At 38.3% G+C, this 15,364-nt stretch overlaps 2 protein-coding genes across 15 annotated transcripts in view; one reads left to right on the top strand and one right to left on the bottom strand.

The window, feature by feature from the left end:
* The window catches only part of LOC134826396 (solute carrier family 12 member 9-like), a 39,097-nt gene extending 31,573 nt beyond the window's left edge, over positions 1–7,524 (top strand). For all 3 annotated transcript variants that reach the window (XM_063838748.1, XM_063838749.1, XM_063838747.1), the window contains 13 exons: positions 1,742–1,876; positions 2,334–2,424; positions 2,986–3,115; positions 3,376–3,488; positions 3,715–3,876; positions 4,164–4,319; positions 4,543–4,726; positions 4,969–5,096; positions 5,571–5,734; positions 5,854–6,014; positions 6,197–6,352; positions 6,544–6,647; positions 6,935–7,524. In XM_063838748.1, the coding sequence (XP_063694818.1) occupies positions 1,742–1,876; positions 2,334–2,424; positions 2,986–3,115; positions 3,376–3,488; positions 3,715–3,876; positions 4,164–4,319; positions 4,543–4,726; positions 4,969–5,096; positions 5,571–5,734; positions 5,854–6,014; positions 6,197–6,352; positions 6,544–6,647; positions 6,935–7,135 (1,885 nt within the window). In that variant the 3' untranslated portion in view covers positions 7,136–7,524. The remainder of the gene's footprint in view (positions 1–1,741; positions 1,877–2,333; positions 2,425–2,985; positions 3,116–3,375; positions 3,489–3,714; positions 3,877–4,163; positions 4,320–4,542; positions 4,727–4,968; positions 5,097–5,570; positions 5,735–5,853; positions 6,015–6,196; positions 6,353–6,543; positions 6,648–6,934) is intronic.
* A 251-nt stretch (positions 7,525–7,775) lies between these two features.
* The window catches only part of LOC134826394 (high affinity cAMP-specific and IBMX-insensitive 3',5'-cyclic phosphodiesterase 8B-like), a 56,416-nt gene continuing 48,827 nt past the window's right edge, over positions 7,776–15,364 (bottom strand). For 4 of the 12 annotated variants that reach the window (XM_063838743.1, XM_063838737.1, XM_063838741.1 and 1 more), the window contains 6 exons: positions 14,180–14,347; positions 14,009–14,077; positions 13,782–13,833; positions 11,230–11,301; positions 10,199–10,325; positions 7,776–9,913 (listed from right to left, as the gene is read on the bottom strand). In XM_063838743.1, coding sequence (XP_063694813.1) covers positions 8,959–9,913; positions 10,199–10,325; positions 11,230–11,301; positions 13,782–13,833; positions 14,009–14,077; positions 14,180–14,347 — 1,443 coding nt within the window. In that variant the 3' untranslated portion in view covers positions 7,776–8,958. The remainder of the gene's footprint in view (positions 9,914–10,198; positions 10,326–11,229; positions 11,302–13,781; positions 13,834–14,008; positions 14,078–14,179; positions 14,348–15,364) is intronic. The other 8 variants (XM_063838746.1, XM_063838745.1, XM_063838740.1 and 5 more) reach the window with 4 other exon arrangements.

Raw genomic sequence — 15,364 nt, forward strand, 5'->3', positions numbered from 1 at the left:
ATTGTGGTGACACGAACACACCCGCGTTGGATCAACCCGTGTTGACCCTGGCTACAACACAGCTAGTTCCTGCTCTCCTGAGTCAACCATTGTCAACTCCCCCTACGCTTAAGCCCGACTGGTCCTGTCTATGTGCTGAGAAAATGTCCGGAGCACAGCTCCCTTAACTACAGACCACGATAATGCTCTCTCCAGGACCCTAACGTAACAGGTCCTGGCTCCAAAGCGTCCGGCATCACCGACCCCACTCAGAATGGGGCAAACCTTCTCTGAATCTTTCAGGCCCAGCTCCCAACTATAAATAATGCCCAGTGCGTGGTTTGTCACATGACTTGGATGGCATATCGTAAAGTTATTCCAATATGATACCGCAGTCTGGGGAACACCTTGCCAAGTAAGGTGTCTAAGTCGCACAAATAATGCACAGATTTATAATGACTTTGTATTCCGTTTATTTTTTTAAATTAAAATTGATTATAAAATAGAATCGTTCAAAATATCGCCCCCATCTATAAAATATGATGGGCACCCAAGCACGGTAAACGCATAGTGAACTATGTCCGCAATTACTTGGACCCAATACATCGAATTAATCTAAATCCAAAAATTGATGAAAACTATATAATAACAAACGAATCCATGGTGAATAACTGTGGATATAGAGTCAAAATTGGTATTTCAATACGTAAGTAAGGTGTCTAAGTCGCACAAATACCGGCAGATTTATAATAAATTTGTATCCCGTACGCGTATATCATAACAGCAATAATTATAAATACAAAGTGGTCCTTTCTAAAAAACCTTGATGTCCATCTACGTGATGGTCTAACTTAAGGGACACTGCAGACATTAATTACCTCATATACATCGCTTTATAGCCGAAAACTCAAAATCTAAAGATTCAGTCGATAGGTTTACTACCCAGTGGCGTAACGAAGGGCCCCGCTGACCCCGCTGTGCGGGGGGGTGCCAAATCGTCGTTTGAATGTGGGACAATTTCGAAAATTTAATTAAAGTACTAGCAAAGCTGCGCGTTTTGCTCTAGATACACACTTTTTTAGAGATTTTACCGGCGTATCCTCTAAAATCACCTAATTTGTTCAATTTTAGGGAGGGGCGCCAAAAGGGGAGGGGCGCCAACAGGGGGCGCTTTTTCGTCGGGGGGGGGGGGGGGGGGCGCCAACAGGCAACGTTACGCCACTGTTGTATGTTACTACCTCTCAATATATATATGAGAAAGTTACTATACATGACTTTATGACGAAAAAGTTTATTTATTTAACCGTTTTATTAATATCTCGATCATGGAGGAGTTACAACAAGACAATCAGTAACGTTTGCTTCATCATCACTGATTTGGAATCGGGTTTTTGTTCCCCGATTATTATTTACTCGAAAATTAATTATATAGAATGATTTAATTAAGTTCAATTGATCCATTAGGGCACACGTGCTTAATTTCTAAAAACTTTGTATAGATTCATTCACACATTTTTTAAGAATTTTTTTAACACACAGATGTAATTTTCTTAATCCATGGATATCATGATTCATTTCGCACAGATCAATAGGCGTTTGGCCGTTATGTTTAAACATAATATCAGAGTCGCACTGAATGACTGAATTATGTTAGAATTTAGCAAATATAGGTTATTAATAGCTCCAATTAGACATATTCTTCGAAAGTGATGTAAGTAAGTACATCATCATAACATATTTATAATAACACCCCTTGTTTCAGTGCTCAGAACTACACAATAGACTACACCACCAAGCGAACAACTTCCTTTGAGACGGTATTTGCTGTGCTTTTCACCGGGTTTACTGGTGTTTTCGCGGGTTCCAACATGTCAGGAGATCTCAAAAACGCTAGCAAGTTAGTCACGTGTGTTCTTGATTATATCTGAGAGGTTCTGTTGCTTTGTTAGCACGTGACAAGTTGGTTTTGCACGTGATTGATCACCAGAAGTAAACTTGGCACTAACGCCATAAAAATTTGATTTACAATGATCATAGAAAAATATAAAAGCATACCTGAAGTACGAAAATGGAGACTGGAGAGTGGTGAGCATCCCTCGTGACTCCATAACGGTATAACTGTATACTGTAATAATCGCGGGAGCGATTCTTGAATTTGATTCGTACAAACAGAAAGTTTATTAATCGCTAGTTGATTAATCGCTACCTCAATCAATTTAACCTGCCCGCTTTAAACTGATGCTGGTAACTATCAAACTTCGTGAGATATTTACAATTGTGTTTCTGATGACTATGACATAATTCTATAATGAAACTTTTTGTGAAAAATGAGATAACTGTTATATTTCCATCAGGTCGATACCATTTGGGACGGTCCTGTCTTGTATAGTGAGCTACTTTATCTACATCATGCTTTCCCTCGCCATCGCCTTTACCTGCTCTAGGGTAAGTCTTTTTATTGGCTCTTTGCCAAACTGCTCAACTGCTCAACTGCTGTCAACTTAAAATTTCTCACTAGATTTGTATTGTTTGACGATTTAAACTTTAGGCTACGTTTGGAATATAAATGTAATTTCTTTTATAAAAGATTGTGCAAAACTCTATTTCTTAGAATTGAGGCGCGTTGATATGCTGAATATTAACTTTGAGTAGGAATGAGATATGACTTGAACACAGAATTCCGTGTGTAAAACGATCTGTGTGTTCAAAAATAGAGATCAGTCTATTTTTATAAGAATAAAGACTGGAATTCACTGTGATAATTAACATTTTATCTAAAGACTAAAACTAAAACTGTCTTTAAAGAGATGGCTCAGATTTAACCACCTGGTTAACATACACCACCAATCTGCCTTATAACTATTTCCGGGAATTATTTCCCCAAAAAGTCGTGAACACTGGTAACCGATAATTAACCCTAACGTGGTGTCAAGACATATTAATAGATTTCAACAAATCTGAACATAGCCACAAATTACATCTAAGGTTGATTTCAAACTTCCCCAGACGTTGATACAAAATGACTACCTGTTCCTGGAGCACATATGCAAGGTTCCAGGGATAACAACTGTAGGCACATTCAGCGTCACTTTCTCCGCGTCTCTCGGAGCTTTCATTGGAGCCAGTCGCATTTTAGGTAAAATATTGTCTTTTCAGGTTACGTGATTTTAAATTGCCCTATCACAATTTGAGCATTTTAAAGATTTTTGATCCTGCATTCAAGTTATGGCTAAAAGATACTTAAGTTATGATATTAACCCACTACACATCTTTTATTGGCGCAAATTAATTGATCATTAAGTAAGTTTTTGACTTTAAGGTCGGGAAATTCCCAGTTAGATTTATTAGTTAGAATTATTAAAATGCAATAATCTTCAATTGTATGAACTCTCTCAGAGGCGCTTGCTCTGGATGATATCCTGGGTAGTTTGCTTAGTGTGGTGAAGAAAGGAAGATCGAGGAGAGGTAACCCGTGGGTTGCAGTTGTCGTATCGTGGGTTTTTCTTCAGGTAAGTTTGTTTTTTGTTTTGTTTTTTTGTTTGAATTGAGGGGTTTTCGCCCACGTTTGACTGAGTTGGGTTCGTAAATGACCAGAGCAAACTATATTATATGATACACATTCTAAAAGTTCAATATGAATAGTGTGAAGTATATAATAACTTGTAGCAATTCGCTTCTAGCGAAGGCTGGGAAGGTCTGACGATTCCTCTCTAACATTTCTCTTAAACTCCCCAGGCACTGCTGTTTGTTGGCTCCCTTAACTTGATCGCTCCCTTCGTAGCCACCTTCTCGTTACTCACGTACGCCACTGTAAACATGGCGTGTCTAGCTCTGGACTTGGCTGGAGCTCCCAACTTCAGACCTACTTTCGTGTACTTCAACAAGTACACCTCTTTGGTTAGTTAACTTTTAATGTTTGATTAGTTTTATAATTAATATCAGTAATAAGTATCACATTTCAATCTCACATTTCTACAGTGGCCTGAAACAAACAGGATTTCGTCAATTCCAACATGATATTCCGTTGAAGCTGAACTATCGTAACCTATTAAATTTTAATTTATCTCCAAACATTGATAGCAGTATTGCAGGTACACACTACACAGTGTAGACTGTAGATTTATTACGCACTGCAATTATTTGATTAAATACCGCACGTGGTTCTCACGAATTGTTATTCCCAGGTGGGGTTTGTGTCAAGTATAGTGATGGCGTTCGTGGTTAACCCAGTGTATGCCAGTACCTCATTTGGGATATCTGTCATGTTGTTTGTCTTCATCATGTTCAGAACTCCGGGTTCTTCTTGGGGCTACATCAGTCAGGCTCTCATCTTCCATCAGGTAAGATATAATTTAGTTTAAAGTTATTTAAAACTCCACATTATTTATAGTTCTTTATTCTGTATTTGGATAGAAGATCAAACTTCAAAGTGCATAGGATCGTTACTAACTATATCACTACAAATGTTACAACCAGCATTAAAATATTCTATGTAAGCCAGTTCCTACCAATTCGTATCCAGATATTAAATAACATGTAAATAATATTACACATGTATACCAGGTGAGGAAATACCTGCTGATGCTGGACACGAGGAAGGACCACGTGAAGTTCTGGCGACCTAGCATCTTGTTCTTGTGTAAAAACCCGAGGACATGTATTCCTTCCATCAGTTTCCTGAACGATATGAAGAAAGGTGGACTTTATGTAATCGGGACTAACATAGTTGGTGATCTCAGGGAACCAGGTAACAGTTTGGGAGATGATAATAGAAGATATTACTTATTTTGGGGAGGCAGTACATGTAATGACACGTCATGACAGCGTTTAATGGATCAGCTTGCAGTATACAATTTCAATAACAATGAATAAGTCCACATACTGTAGACCATTCATTTCTAAGAATCGTCCTATGGAATTCTTGGAATCTTCCATCCTGGTATACATTTCAGATGTCTTTTACTTCCTTTACCTTGGTTGATATTTCAGGATTTGTTTCCAAGCTCGAAGATCAGAATATGGCCTGGCTAAGTTTGGTACAGGTTTTGGGTGTTAAAGCTTTCGTTGAGACCACAGTTGATCGCGACGTCCGAAACGGAATTCAGAATTTAATCATGGTAAGGCAACAATCAGTCCTGACAGGTGACGTTATTTTACCCGATTGGGCAGATGATACGAAAATATTTTGTGGCTATTGGTAATAGTGAACGCATTTTATGTATTCTTGGAACACGCGGCGACATTTTATTGAACGCGCACGCGAGTTTTTTATCTTGTTTTCATAGACTTTCTGAATTCACATGGCCGGCTGAAACAATGCGGGCACATGAAACTTGCACAATTGTTGCTCATTTGTATTTCGTGCCATCCTAAAAATAATATTATCAGCTTAAATGTGTTAAGCTGTTCGAGAACTAAGAGACTTAACTAAAATTGACTGTTTATTATTGTAATGTTTGGTATAGTAATAATTACACAACTACGATAGTATTGGAAATTGAAAATGTATTTAGGAATGTAGGAATGTACATGACCGTGTACATAACAGAGAACTTCGTACAATCAAACCTCAACATTCTTTTTCATTTCAGACGGCAGGACTTGGTGGCATGACCCCTAATACTGTAGTTATTGGATTCTACGATACTTCAGAATCAAAAGATTTTGTCAGTGAGCCAGATGGATTGCCCTGCAAGAAGCCCCTTTTCTCCAAACTTCGCCGAAATCAATCTGACAGTCGCGGTCATATTGATAAGTAAGAGTTAATTTATCCTTCATTGAGGACATACTGCATACATATACTACATATTCACACTACATGACGGGTGAAAAACGAAGGTGAGCTAGCTAGAGCAAATATCTTTATTTTTACAGGTTGCCGGAGATAGAAACCCATACAAACAACAGTAGGATTACTGTAGACAGCTACATTGGTGTTATCAAAGATGTAATGGCGCTCAGAAAGAACCTCTGTATTCTGAGACATTTCGACAAGCTAAAACGTCCATCTGCTAGCTCTTCTGCACTATTTATAGGTTTGTTTAAGTTAACCTTAAGGTGCTTCATTATGATAAACTGTAAACGTCAAATAATATTGACAGATAATTTTCATCAAAGATATTGTCGCTTAGTAATGGACTTATGCTTAACTTTTAGTTGAATATCCACTCAGTAAACCACACCCTGTATATTGTCGGATAACAAACCCCACTCTCAGACGTGTGGCCGGTGCCTCCACACCCAGCCCAGACGCACATAGAGGATGACACTACCTCAATGTTCCTGTTGCAACTTAGCTGTATCCTCCATATGGTGGGCAGTTGGGGCGGCACCCGGTTAAGGGTCATGGCTATAAGTCCTAGTCAGACTATGGGTTAGTTACTGAACCTCATTTTGTATGTAACACTCCATTATTGATTCTGTGTATAACTTCAGGCCTATTATTATTATTAATTGGAAGCAATCATGATGTTAATTTGATTACTTTCTTGCATCAGGAGAGTGATCTTCAGAGTTAATATCCTCGCCCTTAATATACAATCATCTCATTAAAATTACCATTAGGAGCCACAGAAAGAGTGCAGCTTGAAGGTATTCTGAAGATTCTGAGGATAGAAGCCCACGTGCAGACAGTCATTCAACCGGAGGATTATGAAACTCTCCCAGAGGTACGTTTCCTAGCAAATCTTTTCACCTGTACAGTTGTATAGTTTCTACATGTTAATAGGGTTAGATAGCTATTAACTGATAAAGTTATCGAGTCCGGCGTAGTAATGTGGTGTCAAATATCACTCGCAGGTTAGCATGTTCCGTATTTGTTCATCACATTAGGCTATTGTGTTGACAATCTCTCCGGTCGCGGTTTGCGGTTGTCCTTTTTTTGGCTGGAGATAGAAATAGTCGACAAATTCAAAATCTGCGAAATGTAACCTAATAGTAAAGCTTTCTCCATCAGGTGCAAAAGTATCAGTCCCTGAACCAGACGGTACGAGAGAATTCCCAGAACACGGTAGTCACATTCATGTACCTTCCACGCCCTCCGCAATCCGAGGACCGAAACTTAGACTATCTAGAAAAACTGACCATTTTATCGGAGGATTTGCCGCCAACACTGCTAGTCAGCGGACTAAGTAAAGTAACCACTACAGAGTTGTAGCATTGGGTCCGATTAGATGTTGTTCATAGATATAAACTGATGTGACGATCTTAATTGATATTGATGTATAAACGTACTTTCTTTTATTTGAATAATTGATTTTATTGTTTATGATGACTATTGTTTGTTGTGAGCATAACTTAAGCTCGAATATTTTATTGTGTACTTTTTTTGAATTTATAGATCACCAAAAATCGGGCACATTTAACTTATTTTTGATTTTGCAAGTTATTGATGATGCAAAATGCGTAATTTTATCTATGTTTATTTCTCTTAAGCCGCTAGGCTTCATTCCACTCCGAAATCATAACCGCAAGTTATTTCTTATAATCTGTTATATAATCACTGTTTAACGATTTTATATGAAGTGATTCAAAATTTCGCTACAATTTTTAGTTTTAATTTTTAATTTTACGAATAATTTTAGAAGCCATTGCAATTGATCGTCTACAACGACAACTTAAGTCTTAACTAATAGGAATCTTTCTCGTATTACGTAAGCCAAGGGGAATGGGGATAGGTTTTGAAAAAGCTAAGTGCAATTCCACACAATAAAATAGTTGTGTTTAAATTGGCTTACGGGATATGGAATGGCTACGTAATACGTGAACGATCTGTAACACAATTTAAAGGCATCCAATTTGAAAATTACAATCCAAAATGAAAACAGTGAAACAGTTCCTCTATTTCAAAATGCAGAGTCATTCATTCTGTCACCCATACTGCCACAAAAATAAAATTCCAACCGCCAAATTCCAGTCAAAAGGTAAAAGTAATTCTGAAATTGATAATATCGACATTACATTGCCAGTAGAAGAATAATTGAAGTAAATCAATTTATGAATGCATTATTGAACAGAACATGAAAATAAATTCAATAATTTGGTCAGGATATTATACGTCAGTCTCGACACGTTCGTGATCGGAATGCCATAACAAATATCGTACCAGCACCATGCCAGTACGATATTGTACAAGTGCCAGGAAGGTATTGGTAGTGGTACCAAGCCAGAATGGCACTGTGCCAGGAAGCTACTGGTACCAGTACCAAGCGGGAACGGTGTGGTACTAGTACCAGCACGGTATCCATGCTGGTATGATACTGATACCACAGAACATAGCCGTATGGTACTGGTAACATGCGCTGGCAGCTATGGTACCGGGACTATACTGAAATGTCGCCAGTATATTGCTGGTACCATACTGTTGAGGTACTGGTACCTAGCTGGTATGGTACTGGTACCATAGCGATATGGTACTGGTACCTAGCTGGTATGGTACTGGTACCTAGCTGATATGGTACTGGTACCATAGCGATATGGTACTGGTATGCGCATGGTACTGGTACCATAGCGATATGGTACTGGTACCTAGCTGGTATGGAACTACTCCCAGTGAATGATACACTGTACACCATTATACAAATTATAAATATACAGCAGGTAGATTGTGTGAGTCGTTAGGACCTGGTCACGGTGGAGGCAGCTCTCTATCATTAATTGAACAAAGTCTGATTTTAATCAGTGTTACATGTTAGGATGATGTAAGGACTCTGATTATTATAACAATTCTTAAAAAGTGTAATTAATATCATTAATTCTTAAAAACTGTTCTTGGCGAGTAAGTGACAGGTTTCAGGGGGCGTCAGCCGTCAGAGCATTATTGCAGTTGCTCCGGCCGAATTGCTGCATTATGGATGGAATGATGGTTTAGTCCAACTACACAACACGTTGTGAGAATGTTTTCGATGGGTCAACCTAGCCGGAAAGCGCACTGCAACGGAAGGAACGCAATGAGTTGCGCTTGACTCTGAAGTGTTACAATCACGTAGAATTAGAGGAGGTAGAGATTGAGAGGGTCAGTGCGTGCGGGTAGGGGTTCTCTTCGTTAAAACTATCCCAATAGTCAAATGTCTCGGTTAACTGATCGGTTAGGTGGCCGAATTCTAAAAATTCATAGTAGGCGGTTAGGAGGTCTTTAGCAAACAAGTGCACGAAGAGAACTTGAGATTTAGGGATATCGTCGAACGGAGGCAGTGACTGGGGTAGTGCACGTGACTTTTCCTCCGCTATCTGATCCCGGTACTCGAGTACAATCCTGTGAGCCCAGGCTCTGGCTAGACAGACACTGCGGGAGGGATTAGAAATATCCGCACACTTGATAGCCATCCTGAGGATGAGAGATTTGTTGTCTTGGCTGACGGGAACCTGGGCCATACACTCCTCACCGTCTTCACTGGAACCACACTTCAGATTAACCGCCAGGAACTTATTGTAATGTTCGAAATGTTGGGTCATGTCCGTTGCCAAGATCATCGAGATGATTGACTTTCTGATCATCTTAAAGTTTTCCGGTTCAAGGTTTTGGAATATGTTAACGTTTTTATTCTCGGCCGCCTGACAGGTGACTTTGAAGGTTGTCGCAGAGTGGTGACTTTCAAGCACTGCGCTATCATTATACATTATAGCTAGCTCGTGACTAACATTGCACAAGAAAGCGTTAGTTCGGCCCGGGTGATCAATGTCGTGGCAGATAGACGCGATTAGGAGGGCCAGGAAGTCTGTTGGGTCCAAAAAATTCTCCATACACTGGCTCCTGCAGAAGTAGGCGGACGCTTGGAGAACATCGGCCGCGTGCGTGGAGTTGTGGTATGTGTTGCAACTGCGATAATTTGATTCTATTAATCCAAGCCAGTTTCTCAGGGTGGTCTCCTCTATCTTGAAGAGGTTCAAGATACCAAACTCGACCAGGATATCAAAACCGAGATAAAACAGTGGCCTGAAAGTAATAGTGTAATTAGTGCGATGATAAACTTTTAAAAAAACTGTCTTGACACTACAGTGGAAACTGAATATTTAAAATAATAATTCATCAACCAACCTGATCTTATAATTGGTTCATAATACTATTTAAAAGCACTTGTTAGATTAATATACTTATTCAATAACTATACAATAACTATCAAATAACAATGCTATTAAAGTATAAGGAGCGTTCACATTTGATAACATTCATGACGTTAATTGATTAAATATTAACGGGATCCTAATAGGGTGTTTTTACCTGTGACTAGACAATCTTTCCAACTCCACTACATCATAATCCCACTCCTTTCTTCTGGTTAAGTTCTCCTTTATCAGCGTCGGCAAGGTTTGGCTCAACGTTATGTTGTTAATTGCCGCAGTCGATTCTGGAAGGTGGTTGAATTAATTCGAATTTAGAAATATGGCTGGGCAACCAACAACTTTAGAAATGTGGCTGGAAAACCAACATTTCGATTTGTCAAAATGGCCCGATCATGGCAAAAATCGTTTATAAAATTGATCATGATCTGTTTATATTAGTACATTAAAGTAAGGTAAGTGATGGCAAAATAACTCGTTAATGTTTATTAGCAACCATGAGTCATCTCAATCGCATGTTAAAACTTAAACTAATTGATTTAAACTTTTGTGTTGTAAAGTAGAGCACTGAAAAACAGTAGACAGCTTCAGTACAGAGCTAAAATCAGATCATATACATATAATATAGAGCAACATTAAGTGCAGTGTGCACATGTTGGAACAGACAAGTGATTAGTAGACAAGATATATAATATATGGACATTTTCATTTGAGGATATTATTAGTTTCCCCAAACTTCCAAATAAAATAAAACCAAAGGTTCACTAAATCTGAAATTCAGTGTGACAATTAATTAATTATGTATTATAATTGTTAGATTGGCCTAATCTACTACACACCAAGGAATGCTAATTAGGCAAATCATTGTAATAAAGTCACAAAAATGTGTCATTTTTAACATGATGGTGCCCAACAACAATGGAGTTACTATTTTAAGCAGTCCATAATATGGAAGTATGGCTAATAAATCACGTGGTTGATTTCAGAACTTCTGGTAATGCTCGGCTAAGTTATGCCACTTGTTATTGTAGTTATGAAAAAACGCAATTTTTTATTTATACTAATATCCTCAACTTCAACTGATATGAATGTGTCCATATAGATGTAGATTAAACTCAGAAAAATATCAAAGTAAAGGGATCGGCTGGCATGAGAAGTTAAGAAATGATTTGCAGAGCACTCGATATAGACCTGAGGGATAAGTGGACTCTGTTAGGTGGGCAATCATGTGACACACTGGACAATCAAGTGACTCACACGAGTCTGAAAAACCGAGTTGTGAATTTTCCAATAAGGGACCGTTTATACGTTAACTTAAAGCAGTTTGCGGTTTGATTCCCACCAAATTTAAATTACCCAACGGTGGATCCTATGATTCTATTTCGAACCTAGAGAAATGTTCATAATGATTAATTGTTAACGAGATTGTTGGTGGACGGAAATGTAGTGCACAGGCTCCAACAATAGCCCCCCCCCCCCCCCCTCCCAACAATATACACTATAGTGTACAGCTGTTATGAGAATGAAGTACGCAAGCATCTTCAATCTTTTTAGAGGTCAAACTTTCGAGAATGATCGCAGGAGTTTACAATGTTTACGTTAAGAGTTAAATTCGTTTTTAAAGGACCAGTTAACTGAAAAAAAATTATCCTCATATTTTGACAGATTGTGACAAATAGCAAACTAAGCAACGAGTCGAAATTCCTAAATCTCTAACTGCTCTCTAACGCGTGTAAATAAAGTTTGTATTATTTTGGCGATGACGTCATAAAGTCCCTTGCGCGCGCAGAGGAGCTCGTGACACTGTATTTTACAGGTAGAAAATGGACATAATACAATGTTTTTCCCCGAATAACTCGAAAAGTAAATAATTTAGGGTACATGTTGCTTCATAAGTTGTACATAAACATGGCCATTCTTCACAATTTGCATACATCCAAAAACCTTTAGGGCCTTCATAGCCCAATTTACCAGATACCCATAGTTTTGCATGATTTCTGGAACCGAAAATCAGTTTTTGGCCAATAACTGAAAAAGTAAGCACTTTAAGGCATATGTTTGTTCGTAAGTCATATATTAATATGCTAATTGCGGTTCTTTTGCACCCTGTCTAAAGACTCTATCACGATCCTATCGAAAATGGGCTCAGCACCACGCCCAAAATGGTTTTTGGCGAATTTCTCGAAAAGTAAGGATTTTAGGCCATGTGTTGCTCAATAACTCCTATATAAACATGCATATGCGGCTTCGTTTAAGCCTATTTTGAAGTCTCTACGACCTTCAGAAGCAAGGGGTCGGTTAAGTTATTGGGTCAATATGGGCGTGGCCCTCCTGGGTTTTCTCCGCGGTCAAAAAAAATATCTCCAAACGAAAATCGTTTATTCATACCTTCGGGAAGGTCTGTGCAAAGTTTCGCGAGTATCTGAACATTTGCGGGTTCATTTCCATTTAAAATGTCCATAAATGACTGGACTACACAACTTTAGAGTTAACTTTAGAGAAACTCATAAGTCATTTATCTCAAATTAAGCTGTTAGTGTCCATGATCAACCTATGGCGACAATGTTTTACGTGAAATGTAAAAATCAGGAGTAATATAAAAAGTGTATTTTCAGATTAAAGTGCTACTGCTAGCTCATAGTTTTAGAATTGTATAGATTAACGTTGGTCGTTTAGCCATCTAACAATCGATCGTGCCGTAATATATGGCCAAAGAATAATAGGGTCTTGGAAATTCTATAGTTGTTCAGTGGGTCGATTGACTGAACACGTTTGCACTTGGTATTTAAACTTACCAGTAGTTTATTTATGTTATGTACCGATGATAATGCAATTAGGATAACAACTAGGTAAGCCGTAAGTATAATTCAAAACACACCGCACACGCGTACACTCCAATCAGTATTACTATTTGGTAGACCGGGTATTTTGGCGGGAATTCTGTTCCCATGGCACTGTTCTGATAGAAGCTACTTCTACTAATGGTCCAAGAGGAACGGCCGTAAAGTAGCCAGACTTCTTATCTCCTATACTGGCTGACACATGCCATGCGGACTAAAGTTAGAAATTTCGCTATGCTATAAATATATGATTGCTCTCGGAATTGAACAAACTCCTACTTATCTAGATCCTTTCTAAATTCATTAGAGTTTCATGGACTGGGGAAAAACAATCAGTACAGTCTCCCTGCTTGTGTAACTAGCAATGAAAACAATCCAAAATTATCACATATGACATATAAGTTGTAATAGCAGAAACTTTCTAACCGTACATTCACCCGGCACTGTTCAAGAACCTATATCACTGTTTAAAATCATGACGTGAGCACTGTACATCCAATCAGCTATTCCTTTAGTTAGGATGATAGCCAAAACTATAAGGATTTTGGAGAACTAGGGAAATAGTCATAATTCTAAAATTTGAGTGAGTTACAGGTGTTTTATTGACAACGATAAACATTTGCAACGTATTACGCTATGCCAGCGCGCACTGAGGGACTTTATGACGTCACGAGGCCACAGCTTATTATTGCAATAACACGCGTTACACGTACGCTATAGAGCTGGTTCTTTCGGCGATACGATTCTTTACCGGTTTGTCACAGCTGATTTAAATCTTAGCCAAATTTGAGACCACAAATTTTTCAGTTAACTGGTCCTTTAAATGTGGGATTGAAAAATTGACCATCAACTTTAAATAACTCTAGATAATTCAGTAACATGGATAAGTAATTAATTATTAACCTCGATGTGAGAGGATGGTGTCGCCCGTCACTGAAGGTCTTGTTCCTCTACCCTGGAAGAAAAAGGTGTGAAGAGTGAAAACTGTGCAGAATATCTTATATATAAGAATATCTTATATATAAAAACGCGAAATGAATGGCGATTAATGATTTAAAATTAAATCTAAGTAATAAATTCAATATTCATGAGTAATCGAGAATTTAGTCATTACTATAAGATTAACAAACTTTCAAATCGGTGTGAGAGCTGTGAGATTGTGTAATGTCATGTGATGAATGTGAGTGGATACTTGTCATCTGAAAGCGAAAGAGGATAATGGAATATCAAAATGTGAGTTGAGGGTCGAGAGAAGGTCAGGTGATTTATGATTATAAGGGTAAGAAAAATGAGGACCAAACCTCCATAAGACCGTCCATAAAGCCAAGAGCCTCAGGATCCTCAGTTAGGCTGTTGGAACCAGGGTTGTAGAGCTCTGAGGACCGGAGCATAGCCATCACATTCTCAATAAGCTGAGCAGGTAGCTGCTGGGGACTTGTGTCTTGGATACTCCGTAACATCGTTAGAATCTATGAGAGTAGAATACAGTTTCCAAGTGGGCGGCTACGTGAGACAACTAATATACCCGAAGCAATTTCAGGTACTTGAAATGAGTGGAATAACTCATGATTTTCAAGTTAAATCAATCAAACTTTGATAAGCATAACGATTTAACTATTTAAATAATGACATTTCATTACAAGGAAGTAAGAAATGGCAAATGACAATAGTCATGAATACGGGGGATACGTGGCGCAAGGTTGTCCAGACATGTGACCGGAGACAGTGATTCTGGAATATTTCATAATATCATTATATCAACTGTAGAGACAGAGTTTAAATCTACGATATAATTCTAATAGAGGTGGGTTTTAAGGGTTTACAGCAAATTTCAGTCTGAGCTTTATAAAGTTTAGTGCGAACTGATATGGTGCTCACCAAGCCAGAGTCACAACTTGGCGAATAACGCAATAAAACCTGTAAGATTTAGAACGTCCAGTAAGTTGAGCTTACAATAGAACAGGCAATTTTGGCACTAATTTGATAGACTTGTTTTTATTGCGCCTATATCAATATAGCGTCACATGCTCACCTGGCTTTCAATGGACAATGTCCTCTTGAGCTCAGAGCGCAATGTGTGTATTTCAGTGCAGTATGATTATATTGAGCGCTTAAATAACGCTAGGGCAAAGAGCAAATTGAGTTTGATAGAAGCACAAGGAGTAAACATTGAGGATTGCACTCTCGCATTTGCAAGCGAGCACCAACAATTATCACACCAAATGTTTTTTCTACTTAAAAGTTAAAGCTCATTTACAAAAACTATATCACAGCTCAACAGAAAATGTGAAATTTCTAGAAGACTCAGCACAGCAAGCTGCACCGAAAAAACTACAAAAAATGCGGTGATTGATAAATTTTAATCGTTGCACAAATTAGTTTGATAAACATAATTAAAAACCAATAAGAATAATCCCTCACTAGGGCACTGCACTCTAAATAGAAAATGAGATGATAGAAATGGGTTCCAATCCCCTTTCAACGCC

This window comes from Bolinopsis microptera, chromosome 2 (assembly GCF_026151205.1).
Source record: "Bolinopsis microptera isolate Bmic1 chromosome 2, MBARI_Bmic_1.0, whole genome shotgun sequence".
In the NCBI taxonomy this organism is placed as follows: domain Eukaryota; kingdom Metazoa; phylum Ctenophora; class Tentaculata; order Lobata; family Bolinopsidae; genus Bolinopsis; species Bolinopsis microptera.